Source organism: Pan troglodytes, chromosome 4 (genome assembly GCF_028858775.2).
Source record: "Pan troglodytes isolate AG18354 chromosome 4, NHGRI_mPanTro3-v2.0_pri, whole genome shotgun sequence".
Lineage (NCBI taxonomy): Eukaryota > Metazoa > Chordata > Mammalia > Primates > Hominidae > Pan > Pan troglodytes.
This window is the reverse complement of record NC_072402.2, coordinates 126,052,511-126,072,377: the sequence shown is the minus strand read 5'-3', so window position 1 is coordinate 126,072,377 and position 19,867 is coordinate 126,052,511. Positions and strand designations below refer to the sequence as shown.

The 19,867-nt window shown below is 38.6% G+C and overlaps 1 protein-coding gene across 1 annotated transcript in view; it reads left to right on the top strand.

The window, feature by feature from the left end:
• The window catches only part of FBN2 (fibrillin 2), a 279,981-nt gene that overhangs the window by 233,281 nt on the left and 26,833 nt on the right, over nucleotides 1-19,867 (top strand). The window contains exons 46-55 of the mRNA XM_016953727.4: nucleotides 1,587-1,703; nucleotides 3,166-3,294; nucleotides 3,740-3,859; nucleotides 13,051-13,176; nucleotides 13,820-13,972; nucleotides 14,757-14,822; nucleotides 15,453-15,578; nucleotides 16,148-16,267; nucleotides 17,275-17,397; nucleotides 17,856-17,987. Coding sequence (XP_016809216.3) covers nucleotides 1,587-1,703; nucleotides 3,166-3,294; nucleotides 3,740-3,859; nucleotides 13,051-13,176; nucleotides 13,820-13,972; nucleotides 14,757-14,822; nucleotides 15,453-15,578; nucleotides 16,148-16,267; nucleotides 17,275-17,397; nucleotides 17,856-17,987 — 1,212 coding nt within the window. The remainder of the gene's footprint in view (nucleotides 1-1,586; nucleotides 1,704-3,165; nucleotides 3,295-3,739; nucleotides 3,860-13,050; nucleotides 13,177-13,819; nucleotides 13,973-14,756; nucleotides 14,823-15,452; nucleotides 15,579-16,147; nucleotides 16,268-17,274; nucleotides 17,398-17,855; nucleotides 17,988-19,867) is intronic.

Below are 19,867 nucleotides of genomic sequence, written 5' to 3'. Positions count from 1 at the left end.
AAACCCTCTGAGCCACTTGGGCTTGTGTGGAACTTACCATAGCACCCGCTGCCCTTTACCTTCATGTTTCTACTCAAGACACCATTTTGGAATGCAAGAGAGTAGTAAGAGTGACAGCATTAAACTTAATAAATTTATACACATATGCACATACTTTTTTAAAACAAATTGTTGAATAGTGGGATTTATGTACATATTTTGTGTTTTATCCCTTAAAAATAGCTTTAGGAGCAAATATAGCCAAACTCTTTAAAAATTCCCAGTAGCTAATGTAATGGGTAGTCAAGTGATAATAGTGCTTAGTGAGTACTTGCTGAGCTGATGATTAATAGGTTTTCAAAGACAGATGGGCTGGATGCCATGAAGCTGGGACTGAGTATAACCCCTTAAGTCTGATGTCAGCAGTTGGCTCTGCCTCTGCTGAAGAGTTTTCTTTCTGTGCTTTGCACTTGAAAGGGGAAAATTAAATTTAAAACTTGGCTACTTGTAATTAGCATTTTCTCAGTGTAGAAAAGGCTAGGGCTGTTCAGCTACTCTTGATATTCAAGATATTATCTATGTGAATATTAAAATCAGATTTCAGTACTGCAGGACTGGTTTCCTTCATGACACATCCATACAACAGGGAATACCTGGAGTATGTCTCCAGGTTCATCCATTGCCTCCTAAAGCCCTCCCTTTGGACTTCTCCCATAATGGCAGGGAAAATTCTCTAGGTGATGTTTATACAAAGGAATATACAGGATCTGGTCTTATTTGCATGAACTCCCTAAGAATGCTTGCTTATACATGCTTCTTCTTGCTGTACTCCCAGAGAGAGTATGATTTACCAAAAAAAAAATATGAGATTTATGATTCAGAATTTCATATGGGGAAAATCTGTCCACTCATAACAGTTCTTCCATGATAAAAGCTAGTCAGATTCTTCAGTAAGACCTCCCTTATACAGAGCTTCCTTCCTAAAGAACAATACCAGCCCCCACCCTTTTTTTTGGTGTGGTAGAGTTTCAGCAGCCTGGAATTCATAGTTGGGGAGTCTGCTGTCTCATATGATGAATGACCTTTCTAAATATTTTCTTAATTCAGTTTTTTTGAAGGCTAATAGTGAATTCTAATAAACCTCAATTTGGATTTCATTACTTCATACAATTAAGTAAACTAAAGTTGGTCTTTGTTTTTCTGCTCAAATTAAGGGATTTAAATTTCTGGGTAAGTGTTTATAATGCCTTTTATTATGAAAGAAATTGTTTCAGTATTTTAGAAGATCAGTTTTATTTACGATTATTAAGCAGACCTGCTCATTAATACATCTCTACTAGGGGGATGCTCTCTTAGGCTATGTCTGAGTATTGTCTGAGTACAGTCAGTACCTGCTGAACTGTATTATTTTCTTAGAATTTTACAATTTTGATTCTTGTAATTTTGATTTTTCCGTATCTCTTACTCATTTTCCTCAAGTAGATATGAGTTTCTAGTATTGAATGAGGAAAATCTAAGTAATTCCATAAGTTAAACATATAAAACGGTTAATAGCCCATTTTTTTCTAGTTAAAAATTGAATTTTTTGAGCCTATATTTCTTTATAGATGTTGATGAGTGCGAGCGGCATCCGTGTGGAAATGGAACTTGTAAAAACACCGTTGGATCCTATAACTGTCTGTGCTACCCAGGGTTTGAACTCACTCATAATAATGATTGCCTGGGTAAGTACTTCATTCAGTCCTTTATTGCTTCTATTTCATTTCCACACAATGTGCTGAAATAAAAAACAAAACTAAAGAACAAAAAAAATTATATTACTAAAATTGCAAATATGTGCCAAAAGATATATAATTTCATTGACTGGTTTCTAGTTAACTGAAACCATAGTATTGGCCTAAATTGTCACAAGACAATATACTCTTGAATCCTTTTGTCAATCAGCCAATCATTTCAGGAAAAAAAGGTCATTCAGATCACAGTAAACATATTGGGACTGATTTATGGTTTAGGGTATTTGTATTCCCTTAATGAGATCAAAAATAGACCCTTCATTGTCTCAATGTTATTACAAGTATTTCATTTAAATCCATTCTGGATTATTTACATTCAAGTACCAGTAGCCTCCTACTTACACCTGTCATGACATTTCATTTTCCATCAGCTTTTGAAGCCAGAATGCCTTTCCCCACAAAAATAATGAATGGTGACTAGGTTTCTAGATAAGCCCTCAGAAATATCTCCTATGCGCCGTACAGGACTTTAGTCTTTGGCCCACAGCAACACACAAATGTGGAATGGAGACATAGTGAGTGGGAGAGGGTCCTGAAGTAGTTGGAGGAGAGAATAAGAGAAATGACAGCAAATGTTTATTCCTTGTTTACTGCATGCCAGGAACTGCACGGGTTAATTTACAGCATAATGTGTTGTAATTCGCATGGCCCTGCAAGGTATGTGAAAGAACTTAGGTTTTCTACCATTGTGGGACTACATCAGAGCTCATCCCGACATCCTCATTTAACCCAACATAAGTTCCTCTCTGTTTTCTTTATTTTTCAAAATTCCACAATTGTGAAAAAAAGTAGAGCTAATTGGACATTTTATTCAACTGCTGCCTTCTTGACTAGTTTCTTAGAGCCTTTGTACAGTCAGGGAGAACTAAAACTTAAATGAAAACTTAATACTTAATGTCTTTTTTCTTTCAATTATGTTTGATATCAGCAATTCCAGTGTTTTTAATATCATTGATTTTCCTGTAATAAATAAGCTCATTTATTTGTTCTCTGAATATGCTCAGCTTAGCTCCAGGTAAAGTATATGCAAATTAGGCAGTCAGATTAAATCCCACATATCCTCCTGCCTGTGGGAAAATAAATATTTTTCAGTTAGAAAGAATGGAAAGCTTCACCTTAAACCTTGATTTTTATCTGGTTCTAAATTCATGAGTTATATTAATATCAAAAATGAAAAAAATGTATCTTTATGGTTGAAAAATAGTAGGACTCTATGGGATCCTATTAATTATATGATCCTTATGATATGTGCCATTTTTCTCTGTTGATGAGGAATTGTAATATGGGATTTCTTATAAATGCATGCCAATAAGTATGTTTTTAAGTAGCGTCTTGTGAAACAATATACATGTTAAGAGCTCTTTCTGAAAAACATACTCCTGTTTGCTTACAGACATAGATGAGTGCAGTTCCTTTTTTGGTCAGGTGTGCAGAAATGGACGTTGTTTTAATGAAATTGGTTCTTTCAAGTGTCTGTGTAACGAAGGTTATGAACTTACCCCAGATGGCAAAAACTGTATAGGTAAGTATCTAAATAATAAGCACTCTTCGTGGTGTTATGTTTTGTAAAATGATGATATGTACCTCCCTCCTTTCACTTAAGAACTCATCAATATTTCATTTAATCATCAGAGCACATGACCAAGATAAGCTATGATGGAAAATTTTAGTATAAGGTATCAACAATGGGAATGTCTCATAGGCAGTGTTTTTATTGGGGACAGAGCTTGAGGCTGTCCATGTCTTAAGAAAAGTAAGCAAAGGCAACAAATAAAGAAAATTAGCCACTTGCCAAATAAGAAATATCCAAGATGTCAGAAGAGTATCTTTGATAATATTTGTTCATGGTGACCCAGTAGATCAGAGGACCCGAGTTGAATTCATGTTAATATCATTTGGCAGACAGATAAATCTATGCAACAATTATCTCGTGCTTAAATTGTTTTTTCTCTTCTTTTTCTCTAAAGACACTAATGAGTGTGTCGCCCTTCCCGGCTCTTGCTCTCCTGGTACCTGTCAGAATTTGGAGGGATCCTTCAGATGCATCTGTCCCCCAGGGTATGAAGTAAAAAGCGAGAACTGCATTGGTAAGAGTAACATTTATTCTGAGGCCCACTAGTAGTTCAGTATAGTAAGACATGGTAAAGACTCTGGAAACATACTAAGTGCCAACCATTGCAAGCATGCTGACCTAAGGAATTAAACATATAGCTGCCTACATCTGTTTTACTGAACCATCAGAAATGATGGTGAGAATAAAAAACTTAGGGATGTAGGATTTTTTCGTTACCAGAAATCTAATGCTAGTCAAAGAATTTTCAGCATATGCTAATTAATCTTTTTTCCAAATGTCAACAGCGACTTTCAGTGAATTTAAAGAGTGTCTACAAAAATTGTAATCTTTGGCACCCAGTTTTAAAACAGCTATTAAAGGTGTCTAGGGTCTTAGAAATGTGAAGCAGAAAAATCTCGACAATGCTGTTGAGATATTCTTTTTCTTGGGAAGGCCTCATGTCAAAGCAGCAAATATTAATCCATTTGTCATAACAGATGTTTTTCTGTTGAAACTCTTCCAACACACACGAACACTGTAACCACATCAAAAGTGTGTCCCAGAATTGCCTAGTGGACATGATGAAGTCTGACCTTTTTTACAGTTCACTTTATTTCACTTTTATACAAATTATTTTTTACAGCCTTGTTGAAATTCACAAGCACCAGCATTTTAGTGTGGTTTTTCTAACGTGAAAAGATGCTAAGGATATTTTCTGCCTTTGAATTATCCAATTTTTTTAATTCTATCGCCCTTGGCAAGATTCTACCTGAAGATATATCATTCTACTGTTCATATTTAAGGGAGTTAAATAGGGCAGAAGGAAGTAGTTTACTTCATAGAATTTAATTATTCTTCAGACCACATAATTAGATACTATGGGTATCCCCTAGTCATTCTGATTTTCTCATTTGTATAGTTCATTATAAGATTATCTAGTGTTTTTAATACTTAAAAAATAATAAACAATAATACTAGAATCATCTCAGTAAGAAGTTTCTTGAAAAGTTTAAGGGGGGAGGAGCCAAGATGGCCGAATAGGAACAGCTCCGGTCTACAGCTCCCAGCATGAGTGACGCAGAAGACAGGTGATTTCTGCATTTCCATCTGAGGTGCTGGGTTCATCTCACTAGGGAGTGCCAGATAGTGGGCGCAGGTCAGTGGGTGCATGCACTGTGCACGAGCCGAAGCAGGGCGAGGCATTGCCTCACTCGGGAAGCGCAAGGGGTCAGGGAGTTCCCTTTCCTAGTCAAAGAAAGTGGTGACAGACGGCACCTGGAAAATCGGGTCACTCCCACCCGAATACTGCGCTTTTCCGACAGGCTTAAAAAACGGCGCACCAGGAGATTATATCCCGCACCTGGCTCGGAGGGTCCTATGCCCATGGAGTCTCACTGATTGCTAGCACAGCAGTCTGAGATCAAACTGCAAGGTGGCAGCGAGGCTGGGAGAGGGGCGCCCACCATTGCCCAGGCTTGCTTAGGTAAACAAAGCAGCCCAGAAGCTCGAACTGGTTGGAGCCCACCACAGCTCAAGGAGGCCTGCCTACCTCTGTAGGCTCCACCTCTGGGGGCAGGGCACAGACAAACAAAAAGACAGCAGTAACCTCTGCAGACTTAAATGTCCCAGTCTGACAGCTTTGAAGAAAGCAGTGGTTCTCCCAGCACGCAGCTGGAGATCTGAGAACGGGCAGACTGCCTCCTCAAGTGGGTCCCTGACCCCTGACCCCCGAGCAGCCTAACTGGGAGGCACCCCCTCCCAGGGGCAGACTGACACCTCACACGGCCAGGTACACCAACAGACCTGCAGCTGAGGATCCTGTCTGTTAAAAGGAAAACTAACAAACAGAAAGGACATCCACACCAAAAACCCATCTGTACATCACCATCATCAAAGACCAAAAGTAGATAAAACCACAAAGATGGGGAAAAAACAGAGCAGAAAAACTGGAAACTCTAAAAAGCAGAGCACCTCTCCTCCTCCAAAGGAACGCAGTTCCTCACCAGCAACGGAACAAAACTGGACGGAGAATAACTTTGACGAGCTGAGAGAAGAAGGCTTCAGACGATCAAATTACTCCGAGCTATGGGAGGACACTCAAACCAAAGGCAAAGAAGTTGAAAACTTTGAAAAAAATTTAGATGAATGTATAACTAGAATAACCAATACAGAGAAGTGCTTAAAGGAGCTGATGGAGCTGAAAACCAAGGCTCGAGAACTACATGAGGAATGCAGAAGCCTCAGGAGCCGACACGATCAACTGGAAGAAAGGGTATCAGCGATGGAAGATGAAATGAAGTGAGAAGGGAAGTTTAGAGAAAAAAGAATAAAAAGAAACGAGCAAAGCCTCCAAGAAATATGGGACTATGTGAAAAGACCAAATCTATGTCTGATTAGTGTACCTGAAAGTGACGGGGAGAATGGAACCAAGTTCGAAAACACTCTGCAGGATGTTATCCAGGAGAACTTCCCCAATCTAGCAAGGCAGGCCAACATTCAGATTCAGGAAATACAGAGAACGCCACACATACTCCTCGAGAAGAGCAACACCAAGACACATAATTGTCAGATTCACCAAAGTTGAAATGAAGGAAAAAATGTTAAGGGCAGCCAGAGAGAAAGGTCACGTTACCCTCAAAGGGAAGCCCATCAGACTAACAGCAGATCTCTCGGCAGAAACTCTACAAGCCAGAAGAGAGTGGGGGCCAATATTCAACATTCTTAAAGAAAATAATTTTCAACCCAGAATTTCATATCCAGCCAAACTAAGCTTCATAAGTGAAGGAGAAATAAAATACTTTACAGACAACCAAATGCTGAGAGATTTTGTCACCACCAGGCCTGCCCTAAAAGAGCTCCTGAAGGAAGTGCTAAACATGGAAAGGAACAACCGGTACCAGCCGCTGCAAAATCATGCCAAAATGTAAAGACCATCGAGACTAGGAAGAAACTGCATCAACTAACAAGCAAAATAACCAGCTAACATCATAATGACAGGATCAAATTCACACATAAAACTATTAACTTTAAATGTAAATAGACTAAATGCTCCAATTAAAAGACACAGACTGGCAAATTGGATAAAGAGTCAAGACCCATCAGTGTGCTGTATTCAGGAAACCCATCTCACGTGCAGAGACACACATAGGCTCAAAATAAAAGGATGGAGGAAGATCTACCGAGCAAATGGAAAACACAAAAAGGCAGGGGTTGCAATCCTAGTCTCTGATAAAACAGACTTTAAACCAACAAAGATCAAAAGAGACAAAGAAGGTCATTATTTAATGGTAAGGGATCAATTCAACAAGAAGAGCGAACTATCCTAAATATATATGCACCCAATACAGGAGCACCCAGATTCATAAAGCAAGTCCTGAGTGACCTACAAAGAGACTTAGACTCCCACACGTTAATAATAGGAGACTTTAACACCCCCCTGTCAACATTAGACAGATCAACGAGACAGAAGGTCAACAAGGATACCCAGAAATTGAACTCAGCTCTGCACCAAGCGGACCTAATAGACATCTACAGAACTCTCCACCCCAAATCAACAGAATATACATTTTTTTCAGCACCACACCACACCTATTCCAAAATTGACCACATACTTGGAAGTAAAGCTGTCCTCAGAAATGTAAAAGAACAGAAATTATAACAAACTATCTCTCAGACCACAGTGCAATCAAACTAGAACTCAGGATTAAGAATCTCACTCAAAACCGCTCAACTACATGGAAACTGAACAACCTGCTCCTGAATGACTGACTACTGGGTACATAACGAAATGAAGGCAGAAATAAAGATGTTCTTTGAAACCAACGAGAACACAGACACAACATACCAGAATCTCTGGGACACATTCAAAGCAGTGTGTAGAGAGAAATTTATAGCACTGAATGCCCACAAGAGAAAGCAGGAAAGATCCAAAATTGACACCCTAACATCACAATTAAAAGAACTAGAAAAGCAAGAGCAAACACATTCAAAAGCTAGCAGAAGGCAAGAAATAACTAAGATCAGAGCAGAACTGAAGGAAATAGAGACACAAAAAACCCTTCAAAAAATTAACGAATCCAGGAGCTGGTTTTTGGAAAGGATCGACAAAATTGATAGACCACTAGCAAGACTAATAAAGAAGAAAAGAGAGAAGAATCAAATAGACGCAATAAAAAATGATAAAGGGGATATCACCACCGATCCCACAGAAATACAAACTACCATCAGAGAACACTACAAACACCTCTACGCAAATTAACTAGAAAATCTAGAAGAAATGGATAAATTCCTCAACACATACACTCTCCCAAGACTAAACTAGGAAGAAGTTGAATCTCTGAATAGACCAATAACAGGATCTGAAATTGTGGCAATAATCAATAGCTTACCAACCAAAAAGAGTCCAAGACCACATGGATTCACAGCCGAATTCTACCAGAGGTACAAGGAGGAACTGGTACCATTCCTTCTGAAACTATTCCAATCAATAGAAAAAGAGGGAATCCTCCCTAACTCATGTTATGAGGCCAGCATCATCCTGATACCAAAGCTGGGCAGAGACACAACCAAAAAAGAGAATTTTAGACCAATATCCTTGATGAACATTGATGCAAAAATCCTCAATAAAATACTGGCAAACCGAATCCAGCAGCACATCAAAAAGCTTATCCACCATGATCAAGTGGGCTTCATCCCTGGGATGCAAGGCTGGTTCAATATATGCAAATCAATAAATGTAATCCAGCATATAAACAGAACCAAAGACAAAAACCACATGATTATCTCAAAAGATGCAGAAAAGGCCTTTGACAAAATTCAACAACGCTTCATGCTAAAAACTCTCAATAAATTAGGTATTGATGGGACGTATCTCAAAATAATAAGAGCTATCTATGACAAACCCACAGCCAATATCATACTGAATGGGCAAAAACTGGGAGCATTCCCTTTGAAAACTGGCACAAGACAGGGATGCCCTCTCTCACCACTCCTATTCAACATAGTGTTGGAAGTTCTGGCCAGGGCAATGAGGCAGGAGAAGGAAATAAAGGGTATTCAATTAGGAAAAGAGGAAGTCAAATTGTCCCTGTTTGCAGACGACATGGTTGTATATCTAGAAAACCCCATTGTCTCAGCCCAAAATCTCCTTAAGCTGGTAAGCAACTTCAGCAAAGTCTCAGGATACAAAATCAATGTACAAAAATCACAAGCATTCTTATACACCAAGAACAGAGAAACAGAGAGCCAAATCATGAGTGAACTCCCATTCACAATTGCTTCAAAGAGAATAAAATACCTAGGAATCCAACTTACAAGGGATATGAAGGACCTCTTCAAGGAGAACTACAAACCACTGCTCAATGAAATAAAAGAGGATACAAACAAATGGAAGAACATTCCATGCTCATGGGTAGGAAGAATCAATATCGTGAAAATGGCCATACTGCCCAAGGTAATTTACAGATTCAATGCCATCCCCATCAAGCTACCAATGACTTTCTTCACAGAATTGGAAAAAACTACTTTAAAGTTCATATGGAACCAAAAAAGATCCCGCATCACCAAGTCAATCCTGAGCCAAAAGAACAAAGCTGGAGGCATCACGCTACCTGACTTCAAACTATACTACAAGGCTACAGTAACCAAAACAGCATGGTACTGATACCAAAACAGAGATATAGATCAATGGAACAGAACAGAGCCCTCAGAAATAACGCCGCATATCTACAACTCTCTGATCTTTGACAAACCTGAGAAAAACAAGCAATGGGGAAAGGATTCCCTATTTAATAAATGGTGCTGGGAAAACTGGCTAGCCATATGTAGAAAGCTGAAACTGGATCCCTTCCTTACACCTTATACAAAAATCAATTCAATGGATTAAAGACTTAAACGTTAGACCTAAAACCATAAAAACCCTAGAAGAAAACCTAGGCATTACCATTCAGGACATAGGCATGGGCAGGGACTTCATGTCTAAAACACCAAAAGTGATGGCAACAAAAGCCAAAATTGACAAATGGGATCTAATTAAACTAAAGAGCTTCTGCACAACAAAAGAAACTACCATCAGAGTGAACAGGCAACCTACAAAATGGGAGAAAATTTTCACAACCTACTCATCTGACAAAGGGCTAATATCCAGAATCTACAATGAACTCAAACAAATTTACAAGAAAAAAACAACCCCATCAAAAAGTGGGCAAAGGACATGAACAGACACTTCTCAAAAGAAGACATTTATGCAGCCAAAAAACACATGAAAAAATGCTCACCATCACTGGCCATCAGAGAAATGCAAATCAAAACCACAATGAGATACCATTTCACACCAGTTAGAATGGCAGTCATTAAAAAGTCAGGAAACAACAGGTGCTGGAGAGGATGTGGAGAAATAGGAAAACTTTTACACTGTTGGTGGGACTGTAAACTAGTTCAACCATTGTGGAAGTCAGTGTGGCGATTCCTCAAGGATCTAGAACTAGAAATACCATTTGACCCAGCCATCCCATGACTGGGTATATACCCAAAGGACTATAAATCATGCTGCTATAAAGACACATGCACACGTATATTTATTGCGGCATTATTCACAATAGCAAAGACTTGGAACCAACCCAAATGTCCAGCAATGATAGACTGGATTAAGAAAATGTGGCACATATACACCATGGAATACTCTGCAGCCATAAAAAATGATGAGTTCATGTCCTTTGTAGGGATATGGATGAAATTGGAAATCATCATTCTCAGTAAACTATCACAAGGACAAAAACCAAACACCGCATATTCTCACTCATAGGTGGGAATTGAACAATGAGAACACATGGACACAGGAAGGGGAACATCACACTCTGGGGACTGTTGTGGGGTGGGGGGAGGAGGGAGGGATAGCATTGGGAGATATACCTAATGCCAGATGACGAGTTAGTGGGTGCAGCGCACCAGCATGGCACATATATACATATGTAACTAACCTGCACATTGTGCACATGTACCCTAAAACTTAAAGTATAATAATAATAATTAATTAATTAATTAATTAAAAAAGAAAAGTTTAAGATCCTGTTGTTCTTCCATTTTCTTTGCTCATGCTCAATCTTGATTCTTCTTTGTCTCTGTGATCCTTCTCTTTATGGAATGCTAATAAAAGTAGTGTGTCAGCCACTAGGAGGGAAATAGAAATACACATGCCTCCTTGTGTTAGGCAGTCTTGGCTACCTTTCCTCTTAATGAAAGTATGGATAGCTTTTATTTCATTAAGATATCATATATTATTATTTATTAAGTTTCAGAAATATTTCCTTTTCCTTTATCGTTAGCAATGACACTAGTTTGCATCTCTGAAAAAATGGTTTTAATTTATTACTTTTTTTTTTTTTTGAGATGGAGTCTTTCTCTGCCACTCAGGCTGGAGTGCAGTGGCACTATCTTGGCTCACTGCAACCCCCACCTCCTGGGTTCAAGCGATTCTCCTGCCTCAGCCTCCCGAGTAGCTGGTATTACAGGTGCCTGCCACCACGCCTGGCTAATTTTTGTACTTTTAATAGAGACGGGGTTTCACCATGTTGGCCAGTCTGGTCTCGAACTCCTGACCTCAAGTGATCCACTGGCCTCGGCCTCCCAAAGTGTGAAAAAATGGTTTTTAATTAACTTACTTCACTGTAAGATTTTCTTCAGACTAGTATCTTTTCTACCAACTTTTCCCAGATGACATTCTAACATGACCACACACACACATACACATACATAGATATGTGTACACATACCCTGCACAGATATAAATTCATTCCTACATTCAGTGGGTATGACAGTGAACATTTGGCACCTTTCTAGGTGCTAGAAATACAGGAACATCATCTTTGCTTTGGGGTAACTTACTACCTAAGGGAAGAGACCTATTTGGTAAATAAACCTGTTTTGTGAAGACATCCTTATAATACAATGTGACAGACACTGTACTGGAGGTCTGTTCAGGAGATGGGGGCACCGCAGGAGGTTAGGGATCATTGTGGTAGTTGTGAGAGGGTGGCAGTTCAAGAAAGCCTGTCACAGAGGATTGATGATTGTCTAGGTCACACTTAAATGTTGGATAGGATTTTACTGATCAACCAAAGAAAGAGAACAGAAGAGGCTATTTGGAAACGTAGGCAGCATGAGCACGACAAGGAGCGTAGAATGGCTGGCTCAGAAGATTGAACTCAGGCCTGCGGTCAGCGTGGAGCCATTGCAGGAGTTGTTGTGTTTGTTTTTTTTGTTGTTGTTGGTGGTGGTGGCGGTGGTGTTGGTTTCTGCAGTTTTTTGTTGTTTTATAGAAGGGATGTGATGACTCTTTTGTTAAACTTCTACCAACATAAATTGAGAACTTGTGTGTGCCAGATACCGTGCTAGGAGCTAAAGGTGCAACAGCGAGCCAGACAGACATGTCATGTCCTCATGGAGCTTACATTCTAATGTGTCTGAAAAGTAGTATTTTTTTCATGTGATTAAAACATTCCATTAAATAAGTACTTCCCACAAAAAAATGACGAAAAATCACTAGTCAGGCAGGCATGCTTATTTATTTTAAGGAAGCGTTCTGGGGAAAGGGGGAAATGATAACACTGTCAAAATATGTCTCAGCCCTCCATTTCCATAGGCACAGATTTTCAAATGTAATCAGATGGACGTTTTAGAAAGGCAGCCCTGGTGGCAATGTGACAAGAAGAAGACATTCAGGAGATGTAGACATCAGTTGAGAGACTGGGTGGCAAACGATGATGGCTGTGGAAGTACTGAGGAGGTAGAAATGGCTGCCACATTCTGCTTGCCTGTGGAGTGAAAAAAGGAGAGAAATAGGGGTGACTTGGGGATCACAATTTGGATTACTGAGAGAGAGTTATCAGGGAGATGGGGACCAGTTCATAGAACATTTGGCCACATGGAGCCTGCAATGCCCATGAGACATGGAGTTGTTCATGTCAGGTAGGCAGGTAGACATACATAACACCCCTAAAGATCAAAGACAGGAAGGTGGACATGGACTTGGGACTCTCTGGCACATGGTTGGTTGAAATTACAACTTTTGACTTCTGAAGCAATAATAGTTTATTTTTATGAATAAGTTAAACATACAACGTAATATCTCTTGTCTGAAATATCAGCTGGCTAGTGGACAGTGATAGTATGGACAATTGTTTATTTTCAAGTGTTGAATGGCTAATAAATACTCCTCCTGTTCTGCAGATATAAATGAATGTGATGAAGATCCCAACATTTGTCTTTTTGGTTCCTGTACTAATACTCCAGGGGGCTTCCAGTGCCTCTGCCCCCCTGGCTTTGTACTATCTGATAATGGACGGAGATGCTTTGGTAAGATTTGGAATGACTTCACTGTCACAGTTCACGCTTAGAAACTTTAAAGCTGAATTGTAAACCATCATGCTGGTATTAGTCCTAACAAAATACATGTCTATGCTAAAATATATCTGCAAGTTAAAAATTTAGGTCTCAAACATAAGCAATGAACAATTTTAAGGTACTTTGAATTATTACCACTGTTTCTACATTTTTATAAATTTTTTTACTAAAAGAAAAATTCTTATTCTGATTTATCAGAATGACTATGTTAATTTTGTTGTTGGCGTAGCTTTTTTGTTTGTTGGTGTATGTGTTGCTTTTGATGTGATGTAACTTACTGAAAGTTACCTCGATTGTTTTTCTTAGACTATCATGCAACAGTGAAAAAAGAGACTCTGTGTGGAAATCACTTTGATACTGAGCATGATTTCTCGAATTTTCTTAGCACATTATAAAAATATTTTAAGCATATTAAATAATTAAATAATTTTATAGCCAGGTCAATCTAAATTGGCAAATGAAATCAGCAATCAAAGATTTCCAGACCTGCCTTAACTGCTGATCTAGTCTGCATCCCGTGTTCTATAATGAGAAATGTTCTGTCCAAACAGTGTTACAAAATAATTCCATCTGTAATGTTTGCTTTTTTGATTAGATACTCGCCAGAGCTTCTGCTTCACAAATTTTGAAAATGGAAAGTGTTCTGTACCCAAAGCTTTCAACACCACAAAAGCAAAATGCTGCTGTAGTAAGATGCCAGGAGAGGGCTGGGGGGACCCCTGTGAGCTGTGCCCCAAAGACGATGAAGGTAAGAGCAATGACATCATCAGACAGCACTTTGTGTACCAGTTTTTGAATGTTTGCCAGAGTGGGTTTAACCATGTAATTTATGAATATTTTGAGAGTGAAATCATCTCCTTGCATATAAGTTTTGATGGTTCATTGAACAACCTAGCCTGAGAAACTTCTTTCAGCTTTTGAATAAGACATGTCTAAGCACAGGTGGAGTTACCCTTTTATTTCATTCCTCACTTCCAAGGTTAGTATTACTTGCTTTCAAAAGTATGAATTTGAGAGGTCCAAGGCAGGAGAAAGAAGGGAATGGAAATTGTATTCCATGTTGCTGCAGGAGTCCCATGTGGGCATTGTATCGCAGGCTGTGGCTCTCAGAATGTTACATTAAATTCTGAGAAGCTGAGTCAGCACAATGGCCCTTTACAGGAAAAGATCAATAGCCTCAGGTCTCGTTGGCACCCATAAATTATAGGATAATTCCCAGCAAACTCCAGCTGGCTTGGCCTCTAGGTTAGGGATGGCTTCTGAGTGTGATGGGCAGGGAAGTTCTCTTTAGCTGCTCAGCTTTAAATGAGCAAACAGAAAGAACCAGGAGCACTGAGCAGGTGGCACCCTAGAAGGTGGCCCTCACTAAATATGCTTTTGAAATAAATCATAAAAATAAAAGAGTCTTGTTATAGACAGCTTTGTAACGGAAACATAATTAAGTGTAATTTCATGTATGTTGTTCATCCTTTCTTAAGTTCTCTGATAATTTCAAGTCTTCAATAATGGAGAATTTGTATTTTTCTTTGTAGTTGCATTTCAGGATTTGTGTCCATATGGCCATGGAACTGTCCCTAGTCTTCATGATACACGTGAAGGTATGCTTTGATATATTTTATTCCTATATTCTTATTTAATACACACGTATTATTTTACATTTATTTTATAACTCATGCTAACTTTACTATATAACATATAGTATATTGTATTTAATGGATGTATATAACCCTTATTTTGTATCATATACGTTATACGTATATCATAAGACTATATCGTGATATATGAAATACATATTTCTCTGAGAAAAGAAGTACTTACAAGTCTGTGTTGAATAGACATACACAGTACTGGCATATCTTTTTATTTTTATTTTATTTATTTATTTATTTATTTTGAGGTGGAGTCTCACTCTGTTGCCCGCTGGAATGCAGTGGTGCGATCCAGCTGACTGCAACCTCCACTTCCTGGGTTCAAGTGATTCTCCTGCCTCAGCCTCCCCAAGTAGCTGGGATTACAGGTGTGCGCCACCATGCCTGGCTAATTTTTTTTTTGTATTTTTAGTAGAGATGGGGTTTCGCCATGTTGCCCAGGCTGGTCTCAAGCTCCTGACCTCAGGTGATCCACCCACCTCGGCCTCCCAAAGTGCTGGGATTTATAAGCATGAGCCACCGCGCCTGGCCGGCATATCTTTTTATATGAGGAAATTCACATGCAGTTCTATATTTTAGATGTCAATGAGTGTCTTGAGAGCCCAGGCATTTGTTCAAATGGTCAATGTATCAACACCGACGGATCTTTTCGCTGTGAATGTCCAATGGGCTACAACCTTGACTACACTGGAGTACGCTGTGTGGGTGAGTGTTGGCTCCACATTACAGAATTTTAAAGTTCTATTTTACTTCTCACATTCAGTAAAAGGTCTCTCAGGCACTCTGGGTGATGGGGGGATTTACAAATCCAGGATAAATAGCTAGTAGTGGCACCTTCTTCACCAGTCTTACATTTTCCAGTCAGACCTGATTTATGTGAAGATGGAGAGAGTTACCAACCTCTGTCTTCAACCAAACATACAAAATCTTATGTGTCCTAGAGACTTACAATTGCCAAAATCTCTCATTGGATAAGAAATCCATTTTACTTTATGCCCTTCCATGCCTGCTCTTGAAGCAGAGGACCACATTCTTCTTCTGGATTTGTCATCTTTAGGGCGAGTATTGCTGCCTGGGGGCCAGAGCATTGCACATTGATCCTTCAGACCCTCTGCGCTACATAGCGGCCAGCCAGCCAAGGCCCAAGGGATGCCAGGGTTACATGTGCCCTTCTCAGATCCTGGAAATGGGTGAGGGCCAAGCATGGGTCTTCCTGGGCATGCTCCTGTTAAACTAAAACATCTTTGTGGCAGTTTCTTATTCTTCTTTTTCAGATACTGATGAGTGTTCAATCGGCAATCCGTGTGGAAATGGTACATGCACCAATGTTATTGGGAGTTTTGAATGCAATTGCAATGAAGGCTTTGAGCCAGGGCCCATGATGAATTGTGAAGGCAAGTGATCTTTGTCTTAAATATTATTTCTTCTTGACATAGAAAGTGTTTTTTAATGTCTCAATATTTATTTATATTGCTTCTGATATTCTGCTGGTGAGCATACAGTGGGGTTTTTTGTTTTTTGGGTTTTTTGTTTGTTTGGTTGGTTTTTAGTTTTCCTTTAGTACAGTTAAAATAGCTGCTGTAAAGCCCTTGTCTGATCATTCCAGCATCTGGGTCATCTCAGGGTTGGCATCTCTTGATTGTCTATTCCCTTGAAATGGAGTCACAGTTTCCTGCCTTTTCAGTATATTGGTTAATGTTGGATTTATACTCTGGATATTGTGAATGATATGCTTCGAAATCAGTTATATTACTCTGAAGAATATTGATGTATTTGTCTTAGCAGACAGTCAACTCTGGTAGGCACAATAGCAGACCCTCAGGCCTGAGAAGGGCGGTGGCTCATCTGTCAGTTCTTTAAACCTTACTCACTAGCATTCTTGATTTTGCCCCACACATGCATAGTACAGTCATGCCACTTGAGCTGACTAGATGAAAAACAAATACTATTTCTCCTTCCCTGGCATTCTTTCCTGGGTTCCCTTTCTTTAGCAGACTTGGTTGCCCTAAGATTCCCTCCCCTCCTTCCTCTGGATGGAATCTCAGAAAGTTTCTTCTGGAGAGTTAGCTACCGGATGACAGCACTGCCAGGCCATGGTCATCTGGAGGGTAATTTCAGAAAAATAGAAGCCAAATCAATGTGAAATTACTCCCTACTGGTTGTTTGCTCTGAGTTTCAGCTCACCACTAAAAACTTCAGGTAGTTTTTATATTCTTTCCGGAGTTTATAGCTGTTATTTTTAAAGATGAGTTTGTTAGGTACTAAATTCTGCATACCAGATGTGTAAGTTCTACTATTCTATTGCTTTGTGTATGACCGCCAAGTAAATGACATCAACATTTAGTTACACAAATAATTAGAACTCTAGGCTGAGCACATTCCTGTCCATTCCTTTGGTCAGATATCAACGAATGTGCCCAGAACCCACTGCTGTGTGCTTTCCGCTGCATGAACACTTTTGGGTCCTATGAATGCACGTGCCCGATTGGCTATGCCCTCAGGGAAGATCAAAAGATGTGCAAAGGTAAGGCCACAGACACGGGAGTAGTTCAAACTTTATTTGTCATGCTGGAGATACATCTTAATGATTTTATAGTTCTCAACTAATTTCTTCTGGAGCTTTACAGAAATATATATATGACAGCATTTTGCTAGTAGATTTCCATACCTAGATAACAAGACACATGATGGTACTTTTGTAAAACCAAGTCCGAGATAAGATGGGTTGAGAAGCCCACTATTCTCACACTCTTGGATTCTTATTAAAGCAAAGATTGCTCTTCCCTAAACTTCTTATCACTATGAGCAGTGCTGAAACTTACACATCTGGAATATAGCCAACAGCTGACAATGGCTGGGCTTCTCCTTTCTCTGTCCCACCATAAAATTACATGTTAAGTGTCAGAAGACCGCACCTGTGACTTAAAAGTACTAAACTACAGCTTGCTCCAGATAATTTTTTATTTTTATTTTTTGTTCTAGATCTGGACGAATGTGCTGAAGGGTTACACGACTGTGAATCTAGGGGCATGATGTGTAAGAATCTAATCGGCACCTTCATGTGCATCTGCCCTCCTGGAATGGCCCGAAGGCCCGATGGAGAAGGCTGTGTAGGTAAGCGGTAAGGGAAGGTGTCTGCTTATGTAATGCCTCCACTCCCAGCCTCATTAATGGCACTACTCCCACATCATCTTAACTGCAAGCCAACTATTTTTCCAGCTGTGTTAAGGCAGTGATACAGCTAGCTTTCTTCCATCTCAGGGTCTCTGCTAATATAATAGGTTCTGGATTGTGGCATTTATGCCTGCTCAAGAATACATGCCCTTTTGATTTTTCATATTTTAAAGAAAATTGTAAATAAAACTATATGTGTTCTGTAGGTACATATGTAACCAAGTAAATATATAGAAAAACATTGAAAAAGGTAAACCCTAATTCATAGAAGGAATTACTGCTAGGGAAGACATTGAGATTAGAAGTAACTAGTCTGAGGTGATTTTAGCTGTATCTGTCAATTTTAATTTTTTTACAAAAGAGTGAGTTTCTGAACTATTCTGAATTACATGTGTCATATAAAAAATTATATATACAACAAATTATAATTGGATTTTTTAGTTTCTTTTCATTTGTTAGATATTTCATTCAAATACAGTCCTTAATAAAGTTAAAAATAGACGTACATAGGAGGTGTAGTTATGCAGTGGTTCTTTCAAAAACACTATTCTTCCAAGATCTGTTATCCCGGAAGATTAACCTAAACTCCTAAGTCATATGTGTTCCTCCAAATCTAGCACAGGGCAAAATGCTAATAACCATGTATGGAAGAAAGGAAATCAGCATTCTTAATCATCATGTCTTCTTACTGTACATGAAATTTCTTTTCATTCATTTCTCTTTTAATTTATTTGAATGAAAACAATGTATGTATGTGCTATGTTTAATCAGATTGGCTAAAATACTTAAAAATGTGTTTTAATTTTTATGCATGGAAATTTCTTATTTTTATAACTAGCTGAATTTTATATTATACTATCTTTGTTACATTTAAAGATATGTTGTTGGGAAAGAGGGAGTAAGCACTGTGATCAGATTAAGAACACAGGTTTCTGGTCATGGATCTGCCATAAATGATCTGGATGACTTGCAAGTGATTCAATTCTCTGTTCTTCAGTTCCTTCATCTGCATACAGTGAGAAACTTAGTCTGCATGATTGATAGGAGTGGTGGGGGCGGGTGTTGGGAAGGGTGTATCTGCTCTAGCTCTAAAATTCTATCATCCTCTGAACTTACTTTTTCAAAGAAAAGACCAAGAGCAGCATTCTACATTTGTATTCTTTTCATTGTTAAACAGCACTACAAAAGATACAGGTTCTGAAACTTTTCTGATCTTCAAGCTTTTCATTATACCATGCTGATAGCTGAAATGTCTGCAAAATTTTTTTGATCATCACAAAACTCTTTGTAGAACACTTTCATGCAAACAATGTGTTTTCACAACTAGAAATTCCAGTTTAAAAACAGTAAAAATATTATTACAAAGAAAAAGTATTTACAAAAGTCAGGATGAAAAATAAAGCCACAAAAAAAATCAATAAAAATGCCAATGCATGAAATTGGAATCAAACAAACTTACCCAAAAAAGTAGATTGCAACGGAAACTAAAAGTATTACAGTTAAGGGAATTAAAGTTATACAGGAAATCTAAAACCTCTTTAATGAAAACCATAAACCTAATCAGAGACGGAAACTTTACTATGCAATATATTATGCCTCAGTAATTATTTCTTAAACAAATAAATGAATCAAGAAATCTGATAAGTAGAACATTTTTTTACCGAGATCATTAAATTTTCTTCTTTAGACTTTGGCAGTCTGTCCCAATTTTTTAAAGTTTATCCAACAATCTTTGATTAGAAGATCAGGGACATAAGCAAATGAGAAAAGTATGGAGTGTTTTTGTAGAGACCCATTTCTACACTGCAGTGTGAAAATAG